Source organism: Rana temporaria, chromosome 10 (genome assembly GCF_905171775.1).
Source record: "Rana temporaria chromosome 10, aRanTem1.1, whole genome shotgun sequence".
Lineage (NCBI taxonomy): Eukaryota > Metazoa > Chordata > Amphibia > Anura > Ranidae > Rana > Rana temporaria.
Genome location: NC_053498.1, coordinates 140406581 through 140423282, shown reverse-complemented (window position 1 = coordinate 140423282; position 16702 = coordinate 140406581). Strand labels below are relative to the sequence as shown.

Here is a 16702-nt window from a genome sequence, read left to right as displayed (position 1 = left end):
TATCTGTCCCTTGGGGCACCATTTCATCCACTGAAACTAACTGTGGGGCATAATCCCTCCCACTGACACCAACGATGGAGTCCAATTTCCACCATTGGCACCAACAATGGGGCCCGATGACACCAATGTTGGAGCCCAATTCTTTCCTATGACGCCAATGATGGGGCACTATTCCTCCCAATGACATCAACAAAGGGGCACAATTGCTTCTATTGACACCAAAGAAAGGGCATTGTTTTTTCCCCACTGACATCAGGACCTGTTCTACGCCCAGTGATTACAGTCCGGCCCCCCTAATGTCTGAAGGACCGTAAACTGGCCCTTTGTTTTAAAAGTTTGGAGACCCCTGCATTAGGGTGAAAAACACCAAAGGTTTACAACCCCTTTAGGTCCATACTTCTCTTTTAAATCATCTATATTTTTATAACACCTATAATAAGTTCTCTCAATTTGTTTGTATTTCTTCCACTGTGCAGGAATAACATTTCTCTGTATAACAAAGTCTATTGTGATTCCTACCTTATTGAAGTAATCATTGTCAAAGGAGATCTTAGCGGTCCCGGACTGTCGTATTCCAGAACCATAATCTGGAGCTTCCTCGTCTCCTATAAAGGAGAAAAAAAGTGGGCACAGTTACAGCAAATCATTTTTTTGTAAACAACCTGGCGGGACATCTTGGCCCGGATTTACATACATCGGTGCATATTTATGCCGCCGTAGCGTATCTCCTTTACGCTACGCCGACGTAGCGCAGAGAGGCAAGCACTGGATTCACAAAGCCAGTGCTGCCAAATCTGCGCTGGGTTTCCTAGGCGTAAGCCGACTTAGGCGTGAGTCATGCAAATGAGGAGTGACCCCATGCAAATGATGATGAGTCTCAGACAGATACGTATAATGAACGGCGCATGCGCCGTCCCGTGGACGAATCCCAGTGCGCATGCTCAGAATCATGTCGGAACTACTCCCTAAAGATACGCCGGATCACTGCCTATGGTGTGAACGTAACCTACGCCTAGTCATATTCACGTCCTACGTAAACTACGTAAAATACGTCGGCTTGTGTTCCCTGGTGCAGCCATTTGCATGGATGCTGCTAAGTTACACCTCCTTTATGGGGCATAACTTTACACCGGACGTATGACTTTACGCGCACTGCGTCGGACGTACGTACGTTCGTGAATCGACTTATCTCCTTCATTTGCATATGTGAATAGAAAATCAATGGGAGCACCAAATGCGTCCAGCGTAAATATGCGCCCACGATACGCCGGGGTAGGCAAGTTACGTCGGTCGGATGAAGCCTATTTTTAGGCGTATCTCAGTTTGTGGGCACGGCGCATAGATACGACGGCGCATATTTGCACTTACGCGGCGTATCTCAAGTGCTTTGTGAATCCGGGCCCTATTCTCTACTCATAAAACTTTGCTTTAGAGACAGAAAAAGAAAGAAAATAGCACTAACCTGCTATTGCTTGTACTGCAACACGCAAGAAACCGCGTACATCCCCCTTCTCACTCACTATGGCCACCCGATGGACCAAAGGAACCGGGAAGAACAGGTTACTGAGATAAACAAATGCTCTGAAAAAGAGACCAAAAAGGATTTGCTGTCACATAGGAAAGGAAAAGGAGTTGATGTCCCCCAGACAATCTACTGATCCCATCTTTTAGATCTCATTTATCAATAGCTGGGAAAAGAACCAGTTCTGTTGTCACAGAAGCTGAACATTTGACCTCCTATCCTCAACCCATACATACATTCCGAAATAATAATAAAAAAAAAAGAAAATAAAAAAAGGGGGGCGGGGGACGACAGATTACAGGACCAGTTTTTCTTTCAGTCGCAGTGAAAAATAAGGCCCAGTGAATACCCATGCCTCTATTCACATAGATGTTATATGTGGTAGTTATAGACAACAATGTATCTTATGTAGCACAAAAGTGACACCATTAATAAAACATCCTGATCACATGACCACCCCAAACACATTTATTCAGCTTTCAGGGGTTAGAAGTAACAAAATAAATAGAAAGCACAAACCAACTAGCTAAAAAATAAGTAACAAATGAAACAGAATGCATAAAATAAAGATTAATAAGCCATGTAGCAGCATTACAAACATAAAAAGGAATACAAAAATATTATTAAACTGCAAAAAAAGAAAAAGATGAGAACCAAAGATTACAACACTACTGGGTTCCGAGCCTCCCGTCAGATGCCTATTGGAATGAGGGGTGTCCAGAAATCGTGGGCTTTGTCACAAAATAAAAACTGTTCTGGTTGGCCAAGGCACCCATCTTATATTTCTAGTGCATAATGGGGAACTTTTTTTTTTTAATCTCCTGGCATTGTAAGAGCTGATATTAGACAAGTCTGATCACAAGAAATACTAAAAGAAAAAGCAGAGGGTGCCAATTAAGTGAAGTATATCCATATCATGTATTAAAAACACACAAATGGCAACTCACATGATAAAAGGTAATAGTGCTCCTACTACCCTTTAGCCAGATTCAGAGACAGCAGCGTATTTTTGTGCGGGCGTAGCGCATCTCATATGCGCTACGCCGACGTAACTCTGAGAGGCAAGAGCAGTATTCACAAAGCACTTGCTCCCTAAGTTACGTCGGCGTAACGTAAATGGGCCGGCGTAAGCCCGCCTAATTCAAATTAGGAAGGTAGTGGGCGTGTTGTATTAAAATTAGCCGTGACCCCATGTAAATGAATTCCCGAACGAAAGGCGCATGCTCAGAATCACGTCATATATACTTCCTAAGGTACGTCGGCTCAATGCTTTCGACGTGAACGTAACCTACGCCCAGCCCCATTCACGTACGACTTACGCAAACAACGTAAAATCCGACGGCTGTTCCGACGTCCATACCCTATGAGGCTTAACTTTACGCCGGACGTATGCCTTACGTAAACGGCGTAGCTTACTGCGACGGGCACAAGTACTTCCAAGAATCGGCGTATCTAGGTCATTTACATATTCGACGCGTAAATCAATGGAAGCGCCCCTAACGGCCAGCGTAAATATGCACCCAAGATACGACGGCGTAGGAGACTTACGTCGGTCGGATGGAGACAGAATTCAGGCGTATCTGTTTTAAAGAATATGGCGCATAGATACAACGGCGCATCCTAGAACTTACGCGGCGTAACAACAGATACGTCGGCGTAAGTTCTCTCTGAATCAAGCCCTCCAAATATATATTTTTTCCTTTTTTATAAGTGATCACATTCCCTCTGTTCTCAGCTGAATAAGAGCTGGGGGAGAAGAAGCAACAGCAGCACACTTCCCAGTGAATGGCTGTGCAGTGGGGGCCGTGTCAGGGCAAGTCTGATCATTGGAGGAGAGTACACAGAGTTCCCAGCATAGCTAGAGAATCGACTAGGTGTGCTCTCCTGCTTGGTGTGGTCAGTTTTGAATAGGAAAGCAGAAAGACTGGCAGGAACACCAGGGATTTCACATAAAGGAAGCAATACAAAGAAAAGCGGAGACTTTCTCATACAAGTACATGGCACAGCAGTCACATATCAGGAATATGGGGTAACAAACTCTTTAAATGTTTCAGCATGTTTTACCCTTGAACCTTTATAGATCATATAGGACAGGGGGAGGGCTGGGGAGAATGCACTGTGATATGCTTGCATTTGCTACCACTTTAAGTTACATTACTTTCATTGAAATACATGTGTTGCGATTTGTAATGCATAATATAGTTAATATTCCCATCGCACACGTTCCTGAATAGGGCTTAGAAATGTCTGGTGCTGAAGCAACAACCAGCTGGAATTGGAGAGATCACAGATTAAAGTTCACATATTTGCCAGCATACCACGGATCATTAAATAGCATCCAAAATCTGAATTGAAAAACAATCACATCACAAGGGTCGGAGACCGGTTTTCCGATTGGCCAAAATGAGGGTGGGCTCGTGGCTCAGAGCATTGCGCCAGGAGCCCACCCAGGTGTTACAACAGCGAATGAATATTTGCTATTGAAACACTGATCCTCAATCTGGCCAATCAGAAGCAGGTCTGAGACCGGTTTTCCGATAGGCCGAAAAGAGCAGAGTCCCAATTAGCCGCCGAGGAGGGAGGAAACGGAAACCGCCTAGATGCCCGTAGAGAGCAGGGGAAGGAAAAACCGCTGCTGAGCAAAGGAAGCTGTCGTTGAAGCACTGCCCACCATAGATAGGGTAAGTACACCCCGACCGATCGACCTGGGGGGCGCTGGTGGTACTGTTTGCCGCCCCCCCACCCAGGGCTGGACTGGGACAAAACTTTGGCCCTGGACTTCATCCAGACTGCCCCACAGGTGTCTCCAATGGCGGCCGGTACTCTTATAGGCAGTACCAGTGGGGAAGCTAGACATTATTTCAACCGGGGCAAAGAATCAGTTTGGTGCCCCCCCTTATGGGACAAGATTAGGCAGAAGTGAGAAACTCCCAGGCCATAGCTGTCTGTCCCCTCCCCCATGCTCCTCTGTCGTCCCCCCTGCTCCTCTGGTCCTCCCCTTGCTTCTCTGTTCCCCCCAGGCGAGTGCTGCGAGGAGGGAGAGGAGGTGAGCGCTGAGACAACGGCGGGGGGGCGGCGGTCCGTTGTCACTGAAGCCGGCCCACTGACCCATCGGCCCACCGGGAAACTCCCTGTAGTCCCAATGGCCAGTCCATCCCTGCCCCCAGCCCAAAAAGAAAAGTTACCACCGGACTCCACTGCAAGGGGAACATAGTGCAACCTTTCTGAGCCATGCAGGACCACTTTGTCAGGCATGATGCTCCAAAATATGTCCCTTGAGTTGAAAACATTTTGGATGCTATTTGATGACCGTAGTGTACTGGAAAATATGTGCACTACAAGTCCAAAGTCGCATAAGGGTGAATAGAGTCTTTAACGAAAACTAAGACAAAGAGTTTTTGTTTGGCAATGGTTTTACCACAATTAGTTACTGGTAAGACAACTGAACATCGGTGATGGCCTTTCATAAGGTTCCCTTCGCAGTGAAGGCTTACTAACTAAAGAAATTTTAACTTTTGAGATCATGAACCAATAAAATGGCTGTACTTTAGACAACAGCTAGTGAGAAAGCTTGGTTTTTAATCTCTGGAATACCCCTCATTCATAGCCAGGGACGAGAGGACAGGGAATACATTAGTTGCAAGGTTGGTGAGGTGATGGCAAACCAAAACTAAAAGAAACAGAATCCAAATTAATTCAACATAAAAAATAAAAAAAACAACAACATATGCTTTGTATACGGTTAAAATGAAAATTAAAACCATGAGCAAAAACTGGGTCAAGGGTGCGTCACACTCTGCCGCTCTACTGACTCCCCAACATGCGACAAGGCTGGAAGAACAAGCTCTCGTTTTACCCGCCTGAGAAGCAACATGTATAGAATCTGCCTTGTTACAAATAGAGCTAAAAATATTTGTGAATATTGAAAAAAAATGAATCCAGAACATTAAACTTTCCATTTAAATATTTAGAAAGAATGAATACGCTATTTATCAAATGTGTTTTTAAAAATATATTGTATGATTTTTATTTTGTGGTGTGTGCTTACCAAAAACTACCACTAATATCAAATGAAAGAACGAGCTGTAAAAACATCTAAGCTTTATAAGAGTAGCCAAGACAATACAGCAGAGCAGGCTTTCTCTACCAGGGTTCCTCTGGAGGTTGCTAGGGGTTCCTTGAGAAATGACCAATGACAGACTGATCTCCCACATACAAGGACTACCAATGTGAGGGGGCAATTTTTGATTGACATTCAATGTAAGGGGGCATTTCTTCACTGATCACCAATGTAAGGGGGCAATTCTCCACTAACCACCAATGTAAGGGGGCATTTCTTCACTGACCACCAAAGTAAAAGGGAATTTCTCCATTGATCACCAATGTAAGTGGGAATTTCTCCAGTGATCACCAATGTAAGTGGGAATTTCTCCAGTGATCACCAATGTAAGGGGGCACTTCTCCACTGATCACCATTGTAATGGGGCACTTCTCCACTGATCACCAATGTAAGGGGCCAATACTCCACTAACCACCAAAGTAAAAGGGAATTTCTCCATTGATCACCAATGTAAGGGGCCAATACTCCACTAACCACCAAAGTAAAAGGGAATTTCTCCATTGATCACCAATGTAAGTGGGCATTTCTCCAGCGATCATCAATGTAAGTGGGCATTTCTCCATTGATCATCAATGTAAGTGGGCATTTCTCCAGCGATCATCAATGTAAGTGGGCATTTCTCCATTGATCATCAATGTAAGTGGGCATTTCTCCATTGATCATCAATGTAAGTGGGCATTTCTCCAGTGATCATCAATGTAAGTGGGCATTTCTCCAGTGATCATCAATGTAAGGGGGCACTTCTCCACTGATCACCAATGTAAGGGGCCAATACTCCACTAATCACCAATGTAAGTGGGCATTTCTTCACTGACCACCAAAGTAAAAGGGAATTTCTCCATTGATCACCAATGTAAGTGGGAATTTCTCCATTGATCACCAATGTAAGTGGGAATTTCTCCATTGATCACCAATGTAAGGGGCCAATACTCCACTAACCACCAATGTAAGTGGGCATTTCTTCACTGACCACCAAAGTAAAAGGGAATTTCTCCATTGATCACCAATGTAAGTGGGAATTTCTCCATTGATCACCAATGTAAGTGGGAATTTCTCCATTGATCACCAATGTAAGTGGGCATTTCTCCACTGATCACCAATATAAGGGGGAATTTCTTCACTGACCACCAATGTAATAAGGAATTTTCCCACTGATCATCAATGTAAGGGGGCATTTATCCACCAATCACCAATGAAATGAAGAATTTCTCCACTGATCACTATTTTAAGGGGACATTTCTTCACTGAACACAAATGTTAAAGGACACAATTTTAATGACAAGTAGTAAAAGGGGACACTACAGTTTTCAGAGTCTGTGTTTCTTTCCTGGCCACTATTATTTTTTAGAAATTGTATAGAGAAAAGGGGTTTTGGCAAACATTCAGCTCAGAGTGTCAAATATTCTAGATGTGTCATATTCTTAATTCTGTTATTTAAAACTTTCAATCGCTTACTTTTTACTGTAAAATGAGATCTTAAAATAATTTCAAATGTTTGTCCAAGGGTAAAAGGTTGAGAAAAGCTGCAGTAGAGGAACACACTTAAGGTTACAGATAACCTGTTCTATTTAGTCAACTGATGCATTTACAAGAAGTGGATATCTTGTATACTAAACCAAATATAATAATAAAGTAGCTTGTGTAAGTTCACTGGGAAGTGGGGATGTCATCAAACAGGGATTGTGCCTTTGTACGAGTGGAGTTTACAAAGGCACCAGATGGGAAACTACCCAAGCACCTGTGATTCAGCCATGACAGTACTGTTTGGGAGGCTGTTGCATGCATGTGCACCTTCAGGTACCTACAATTCATACCTTCAGCAGTCTGTTCTCATTCCCCTCACTGAAACTCAAAGGATAAGATACAACAGGCCTCAATAAGCAACATATCCAAGCTCCCCACCATACTGCACTGGGAGACTGAATGGAAGCCATCCAAGCTCCCACCATACTGCACTGTGAGACTGAATGGAAGCCATCCAAGCTCCCCACCTTACTGCACTGGAAGACTGAATGGAAGCCATCCAAGCTCCCCACCATACTGCACTAAGAAACTGAATGGAAGCCATCCAAGCTCCCCACCTTACTGCACTGGAAGACTGAATGGAAGCCATCCAAGCTCCCCACCATACTGCACTAAGAAACTGAATGGAAGCCATCCAAGCTCCCACCATACTGCACTGAGATACTGAATGGAAGTCATCCAAGCTCCCCACCATACTGCACTGGAAGACTGAATGGAAGCCATCCAAGCTCCCACCATACTGCACTGGGAGACTGAATGGAAGCCATCCAAGCTACCACCATACTGCACTGGGAGACTGAATGGAAGCCATCCAAGCTCCCACCATACTGCACTGGGAGACTCAATGGAAGCCATCCAAGCTCCCCACCTTACTGCACTGGAAGACTGAATGGAAGCCATCCAAGCTACCACCATACTGCACTGGGAGACTGAATGGAAGCCATCCAAGCTCCCACCATACTGCACTGGGAGACTCAATGGAAGCCATCCAAGCTCCCCACCTTACTGCACTGGGAGACTGAATGGAAGCCATCCAAGCTCCCCGCCATACTGCACCGGGAGACTGAATGGAAGCCATCCAAGCTCCCACCATACTGCACTGGGAGACTGAATGGAAGTCATCCAAGCCTCCCATCATACTGCACTGGGAGACTGAATGGAAGCCATCCAAGCTCCCAACCATACTGCACTGGGAGACTAATTGGAAGCCATCCAAGCTCCCCACCATACTGCACTGGGAGACTGAATGGAAGTCATCCAAGCCCCCCATCATACTGCACTGGGAGACTGAATGGAAGCCATCCAAGCTCCCAACCATACTGCACTGGGAGACTGAATGGAAGCCATCCAAGCTCCCCACCATACTGCACTGGGAGACTGAATGGAAGCCATACAAGCTCCCCACCATACTGCACTGGGAGACTGAATGGAAGTCATCCAAGCCCCCCATCATACTGCACTGGGAGACTGAATGGAAACCCTGATTTAATGTTGTGGGCAACACAACGCAACAACAGTTTTCCCTACAAAATAATTTGATAAACAAGGCCCAGTGTTAGTTCTGACAAGGAAAACAAGATATGTCCAACAAGGCTGCCCATCACATTCAGAACCAACAGGGAAGTACGGCAGGTGGGACAAAGGTAAACTTCTACATGAAAAGTATCTGCACAGAACTTGAGTTGCATCTATTTATGGTCTGCTGATTATACTGACATTCAGTTTTCACTGAAGATCCCCTCTGCGTATATATTTTAAATGAACAGTTAGAATTGCTCCTGAATTGTAATGAAAGGTGGACAAGTCCTATGTGGTTGCACTGGAGAAAAGACTCTGAAGATGTACCAGGACACATGGCCTGTAAAATATTGAATGCTTAAAATAAGCTAAAAAACTACCAGACATTTTCATTATTATCGTTTTGGGGTTCTGTCGGGAGCTTGTCCTTCCTCACCCTTTCCTCGCACAACCTCACCAACCTTCCTACTAAAATGAACCAAGCAGAGCGGTCGTAAAACGGGTCCTGCCCATCGCTGAACAGATCCGATCCTTCCTCATTGCCGACATCTGAGCTAGTGTCGTCCACAGAAGGCTCGTCATCAAAGTCGTCCATTTGGTCCTGCTGTTCATCGGCCAGCTCTGTGATGTCTGAGTCCGCTGTTGAAAAGGTGGGGGATGGGGTGCGGTCTGCCAGCCGCTCGTTGACGCAGCCGTGGAATATGGGTGAACTGAACAGTTGTAATGGAAGATTTGTTATCACAACCCTGAGTTACACATGGAGGAGGGGGTAGGGTACACTCCAAAATAATTTATCAGCAAAACTGAGAATAAAATAAAATAAAGTGCCATGCAAAACTGAGGGAGGCACAGACTGGCACTCAGGGTACAGACGCCAAAGCTCCAGGCTGCAACCCATGGTCATCACGCTAGTCTATGAGTGTGTGCATGTATGGATCTGTATTAGTTGTGAAAGGGGATATTGGAATATACGTTTCCATGGGTCAGAGAATGATATGAACTGTTCAATGTACCCTGGTACTCATTGAAAAAGTCAATTATATATCTGCAATACCCCAACTAAGGCTACATCTACTCCCACCCCCATTCTAAGACTATTTCATCTACCCTGTAAAAGAGAAGATATACTATACTCACCTATCCTGAAGCCACTTGGGTTCGTTCACATGGCCAGCTTCAGCGTAAAGGAGAGGCATCGACAACGGCTGTAGAGCCTGGGCAATGACGTCACCCACAGGCTTGCCATCATGGGGCAGCCGTTGTCGGCTTTCCCTCCTCTACACTGAAGCCGGCGCTGGAAGCCGATCATGTGACTTGACCAGAGCGGCTTCAGAATAGGTAAGTATGGGCAACTTTTCATTTATAGGATAGATAGAAGAAGAGTCTTGGAATGGGGGGTGGGAGTAAATTTAGGCTTTGTTAGGGGTATGACTGGAATTCCACTATAAAAATACTCTAACCTAGCCAAAAACAAACTGGCCCAGGCTTAATATATGGTCCTCATTTCTGTAAAAGTCAGGATTACGCCATCAAGCTTCACCCCCCTGTCCTTCAACTGTTATAGGCCGGAGACTTTAATGCCCAGTAAAGTGGATCTAGGTGCCAGGAATAGGCAGGTATTACAGAGCCTTGAGAAAGTATTCATACCCCTTGAAATTTCCCACATTTTGTCATGTTACAACCAAAAAGGTAAATGTATTTTATTGGGATTTTATGTGATAGACCAGTGATGGTGAACCTTGGCACCCCAGATGTTTTGGAACTACATTTCCCATGATGCTCAACTACACTGCAGAGTGCATGAGCATCATGGGAAATGTAGTTCCAAAACATCTGGGGTGCCAAGGTTCACCATCACTGTGATAGACCAACACAAAGTGTCACATAATTGTGAAGTGGAAGGAAAATTATAAATGGTTTTCAACATTTTTTACCAATAACTACAGGGGAAACTCGCTTTGTTATGCGAGTACTTTGGATTATGAGCATTCTCCTGGAACGGATAATGCTTGTAATCCGAGGCTCCACTGTATGTGAAAAGTGTGGGGGGTACATTTGTATGGCGCCCCCCTGAGTCAATACTTTGTAGAATTACCTTTCCCTACAATTACAGCTTCAAGTCTTTTTGGGGATGTCTCTACCAGCTTTGCACATCTAGAGAGGAACATTTCTGCCCATTCTTCTTTGCAAAATATCTCAAGCTCTGTCAGATTGGATGGAGGGTGTCTGTGAACAGCAATTTTCATGTCTTCCCACAGATTCTCAATGTGATTTAGGTCTGGACTGTGACTGGGCCATTCTAACACATGAATATGCTGTGATCTAAACCATTCCATTGTAGCTCTGGCTGTATGTTTAGGGTCGTTGTCCTTTTGGAAGGTGAACCTCCCCCCAGACTTAAATATTTTGCAGACTTTAACAGGTTTTCTTCTAAGATTGTCCTGTATTTGTCTCCATCCATCTTCCCATCAACTCTGACCAGCTTCCCTGTCCCTGCTGAAGAAAAGCATCCCCACAACATGATGCTGCCACCACCATGTTTCACGGTGGGGATGGTGTGTTCAGGGTGATGTGCTGTGTTAGTCTTCCCCACACATAGTGTTTTGCTTTTAGGCCACAAAGTTCATCTGACCAGAGCACCTTCTTCCACATGTTTGCCCCCACATGGCTTCTCACAAACTGCAAACAGGAATTCTTATGTCTTTCTTTCAACAATGACTTTCTTCTTGTCACTCTTCCATAAAGGTCAGATTTGTGGAGAGCACGACCAATAGTTGTCCTGTGGACAGATTCTCCCCCCTGACATGTGGATCTCTGCAGCTGCTCCAGAGTTACCATGGACCTCTTGGCTGCTTCTCTGATGAATGCTCTCCTTGCCCGGCCCGGTCAGTTTAGGTGGACGGCCATGTCTTGGTAGGTTTGCGATTGTGCCATGCTCTTTCCATTTTCGGATGATGGAGTGAACAGAACTCTATGAGATGTTCAAAACTTGGAATATTTTTTTTATAACCTAACCCTGCTTTATACTTCTCCACAACTTTATCCCTGACCTGTCTGGTGTGTTCCTTGGCCTTCATGATGCTGTTTGTTCACTAAGGTTCTCTAACAAACCTCTTATTGTATTTATACTGAGATTAAATTACACACAGGTGGACATTATTTAGGTGACTTCTGAAGGAAATTGGTTCCACTAGATTTTAGTTAGAGGTATCAGAGCAATGGGAGCTGAATACAAATGTACGCCACACTTTAAACACATTTATTTGTAAAAAAAAAATTAAAACCATTTATCATTTTCCTTTCACTTCACAATTATGTGCCACTTTGTGTTGGTCTATCACATAAAATCCCAATGAAATACATTTACGTTTTTGGTTGCAACATGACAAAATCTAGAAAATTTCAAGGGGTAGGAATACTTTTTCAAGGCACTGTATGCTACTTGGGCAAAGGTGAAGTACCCAGCTATAGCCTGGATCAAGGATCAGAAGGGGTTCTAATAGAGTCCAGATCAGGTTCACTTTAATATATAATGTGCCATAGACATAAATGACCCCAGCAGGATCTGAGGGAACACCTGGTAGATCCAGTGTTATGGGAACTGAATCCTAAGTGCCAGTGTGTAGGTTCTCTAAGGAGGGAAGGATCAGCTACTAACAAAATTAAAGAGGGTACTAGGAGGCCAGGCATAGCAGGGTGCAAAAATAAACATTTTTAAAAATACATTTTCTTCACATTCACTTATATTATATGTGTAGTGACTCAGGGAACCCCTAAATTGCATGGATTTAAATATTGTGAGACGTGCTCCAACTTCATATTCACTGAACTACAAAACTGGTGTGTTACCCCATGTAGGCAGTATTGTACTCAAATTCAATCCCTAAAACGAATTTAGAATGTTAAAGTGGTTGTAAACCTCAGATATGAAATATGAACAAAGCATATCCCTCAATAGTGTGTACTTGTCTCAATCCAGAGCACTAATAGCTAGATTCAGAGAGAGTTAGGCCGGCGTATCAGTAGATACGCCGACCTAACTCGGATTCTGCGCCGTCCTAAGTTTAAGTGTATTCTCAAACTGAGATACACTTAAACCTAGCTAAGATACGACGGCCTGCGCCGTCGTATCTTAGGGTGCAATATTTAGGCTGGCCGCTAGGTGGCGCTTCCGTTGAGTTTGGCGTAGAATATGTAAATGACTAGATACGCCTATTCACGAACGTACGTGCGCCCGTCGCAGTAAAGATACGCCGTTTCCGTAAGGCGTTATTCCATCAAATATCTGGCTAGCCAATGTTAAGTATGGCCGTCGTTCCCGCGTCGAAATTTGAAAATTTTACGTCGTTTGCGTAAGTCGTCCGTGAATAGGGCTCGACGTAATTTACGTTCACGTCGAAACCAATACGTCCTTGCGGCGTACTTTGGAGCAATGCACACTGGGATATGTACACATACGGCGCATGCGCCGTTCGTAAAAAGCGTCAATCATGTCAGGTCACACCACATTAACATAAAACACGCCCCCCTCAGCCGAATTTGAATTAGGCGCGCTTACGCCGGCCCTATTTACAATACGCCGCCGTAAGTTAGGAGGCAAGTACTTTGTTAATACAGTACTTGCCTCTCTGACTTAAGGCGGCGTAGCGTAAATACGATGCGCTACGCCGCCTTAAAGTTGCGGCGGCGTCTGTGAATCTAGCTGTAAGTGTCAATTCTGTCTGCTGTCTTGTTCCTCTGCTATCAGCATGAGTCACTTCTGACTAATTTTCCTGACACCAAAGTAAAAATGGTGATAGGGGAGGGCGCTCCAGCAGATTGACAGCCTCAGCTTTGTTCCTGTGTGAAGGGGGGTGCGCCCCTTCCCTCCAATCAGCTCTCAGAACTCTCCTCACCGATTTAAAGTGGAGTTACACCCAAAAGTGGAACTTCTGCTTTAAGCACTCCTTGCCCCCCTTACATGCCACATTTGGCATGTAATTTGTTTTAGGGAGGGAGTGGGTACCTAGTTTTGACCCACTTCCTGCTTCCGTCGCCTCGGCGTCTCCTCCTCTCCCCCGCCCTCTCTGCAATCTTCTGGGACACATCACAGGTCCCAGAAGATTGCCTGGCCACTAAGAGAGCGCAACGCGACTCGCACAGTGAGCAAATGGCTGTGAAGATGCAAGCTGTCACAGCCGGGTGCCCACACTTGCAATAACAGCACCGTGGAGAGAAGGGGGAGAGGAGCGAGGCTTCGGGCAGCTGCATCGCTGCACCGTTGGACAGGTGAGTGTATGTTTATTTTAAAGTCAGCAGCTGCACTTTTTGTAGCTGCTGACTTTTAATAAACTTATTAAAGAGTGGAACTCCGCTTTAACTTCCGCTCTCGGCCCCCTTCCTTTTAGAGTTGAGAAATCCTGTTTAAATTCAGCACTTTGAATGGATGTAGGGGAAAGAAAGCGATAAATAAACAGGTACAACTTATGCAGGAGGATTTATTTTTTAATCTCTGTGTATCATTTGAGGCCTGCACTTCACTGGGAATTTGTAAGGGTTTACAACCACTTTAAATTAAGCAAATAAATAAAAACGGCTAAAATGTGTTACTAGATTCACATGGACTGGTCAGTTTTATTTAAAGTGTATCTTTTTTCTTTAGACCCCTTTCACACTGGGGCACTTTTCATGCGTTTTAGCGCTAAAAATAGCGCCTGTAAAGTGCCTCCCCAGCGTAAAAGCCATGTGCTTTCACACTGGGGCCTTGTGCTTGCAGGATGGTAAAAAAGGTCCTGCTAGCAGCATCTTTGGGGCGGCGCGGGAGCGGTGTATACACCGCTCCCAAAGCGCCCTGACCATTGAAATGAATGGGCAGTGCCGCAACACGGACGCCTTTATGCCTTTCTTTGGCCACTAGCGGGGGTTAAAAGCTCCGCCCTTAGGGGCCAAAAAGCGCAGCTAAAACAATGATAAAGCACCGCTAAAACTAGTGGCGCTTTACCACTGACGCACCCACCCCCAGTGTGAAAGTAGCCTTAGTTTTGGATAAAAGCTCAATTTGATTTGGTGATCACTAGGGTTGTCCCGATATCACTTTTTTAGGACTGAGTACAAGTACCGATACTTTTTTTCAAGTACTCGCCGATACCGAATACCGATACTTTTTTTTAAATGTGTCCCTAAATGCAGCCATGTCCCCCACGAATGCAGCCATGTACCCCACGAATGCAGCCATGTCCCCCCCATATATGCAGCCATGTCCCCCACATATGCAGCCATGTCCCCCACATATGCAGCCATGTCCCCCACATATGCAGCCATGTCCCCCACATATGCAGCCATGTCCCCCCACATATGCAGCCATGTCCGCCCACATATGCAGCCATGTCCCCCCACATATGCAGCCATGTCCCCCCACATATGCAGCCATGTCCCCCACACATGCAGCCATGTCCCCCACATATGCAGCCATGTCCCCACATATGCAGCCATGTCCCCCATATATGCAGCCATGTCCCCCATATATGCAGCCATGTCCCCCATATATGCAGCCATGTCCCCCATATATGCAGCCATGTCCCCCATATATGCAGCCATGTCTCCCCATACCTAGATGCCGCCGCCTAGTTTATCAGTGTGCGGGGAACATTACAGCTTTCATTTGAATAGCTGTCTGTTCCCCGCCGTGCCGCGTATAGACACTCCCCCTTGCTCGGGATTGGACTGGTGATCTGCACTTTGATAGACAGATCACCCGTCCAATCCTGAGCAAGGGGGAGTGTCTATACGCGGCGGGGAACAGACAGCTATTCAAATGAAGCTGTATTGTTCCCCGCACGCTGATTAAATAGGCGGCGGGGGCGTTGCGGTATGCGGCGGCATTACGGCGACGGCGGCGGTTATAGTATCGGATCTGGCATCGGGGGAATTTGCGGGAGTACAAGTACTCCCGCAAATGCTCAGTATCGGTCCCGATACCGATACTGGTATCGGTATCGGGACAACCCTAGTGATCACAGTCCCTGGGTTCAAAAGTTAGGGCAAATCCAAAATGCTGAGGAGAAATCACCCAATGGGGCTCTTGTTTAGGTGAGATCTATCTAAAAGGGGATTTTCCCTCCTTTGGAAATATTTCCCCTCACTTTCTGGTTCTTCTTCAGAACAGGAAGTAAAGGAAAATCTCCCCAATGGGATACAGACAGCAGCAAAAAAAAACCTAACACAATGGCGTTTTAAGGTTTCCCTGACCTGACCAGGAGCACATGAATGAAATATTCACTAGAGAATCCCTGGAAACCAGAGTCATTATAGAATTCTTAGCCTAATCTCATTTGCATTCCCTTCAAATGAACAAGATGGCTACCCAACTTCTATATCCAGAAATGAAAACACTTAGAAAAATATGAAGGGGAAAAAAAAAAGTAAGACAAATTTAACACTCGAAAACTGGGTATGAATAATTATTTCCAGTACTGTATAATCTTCTTCAGCACTGGCATTGCAGAGTGGTGCTAAAAAAGTATCTATAGACACTATTGATATCTTCAAGATTTTCCAACAGGGGAAACAAACCTACCTGCCGACAAGCTTGAACCAGTGGAAACGATCGTAAAACGGGTCACCGCCATTTATTCCAGCGTCAGAATCATCCTGCACATGAGAGGCCATTTCTCCCGCCCGGTCGTACATTTCCCGCATTTGATCCAACCTCATTCTGGTGGGATAAACAAGGAGGCCACAATGTGCATCAGCAGGGAACAAGCTATGCCTGAAATAAGAACTGTGTGAGCTGTCCACACCAATCGCACTGCATGCACAATTATTGGGCAAGTGAGGATTTTGACCAAATCATAATTTTTATGCCTATTGTCCACGGTCCTGAAAATCGCCGTAGGTGTACGTCGGCTCCTTTAACCACTTAACCCCCGGACCATATTGCTGGTCAAAGACCAGAGCACTTTTTGCGATTCGGCACTGCGTCGCTTTAACTGACAATTGCGCGGTCGTGCGACGTGGCTCCCAAACAAAATTGGCGCCCT

The 16702-nt window shown here is 45.2% G+C and overlaps 1 protein-coding gene across 11 annotated transcripts in view; it reads right to left on the bottom strand.

Annotated features, from left to right (window-relative positions):
* Nucleotides 1–16702, bottom strand: part of KIF1B (kinesin family member 1B) — a 267120-nt gene that overhangs the window by 39189 nt on the left and 211229 nt on the right. For 8 of the 11 annotated variants that reach the window (XM_040326413.1, XM_040326416.1, XM_040326419.1 and 5 more), the window contains 4 exons: nt 16240–16377; nt 9146–9394; nt 1463–1581; nt 520–605 (listed from right to left, as the gene is read on the bottom strand). In XM_040326413.1, coding sequence (XP_040182347.1) covers nt 520–605; nt 1463–1581; nt 9146–9394; nt 16240–16377 — 592 coding nt within the window. The remainder of the gene's footprint in view (nt 1–519; nt 606–1462; nt 1582–9145; nt 9395–16239; nt 16378–16702) is intronic. The other 3 variants (XM_040326422.1, XM_040326423.1, XM_040326424.1) reach the window with 1 other exon arrangement.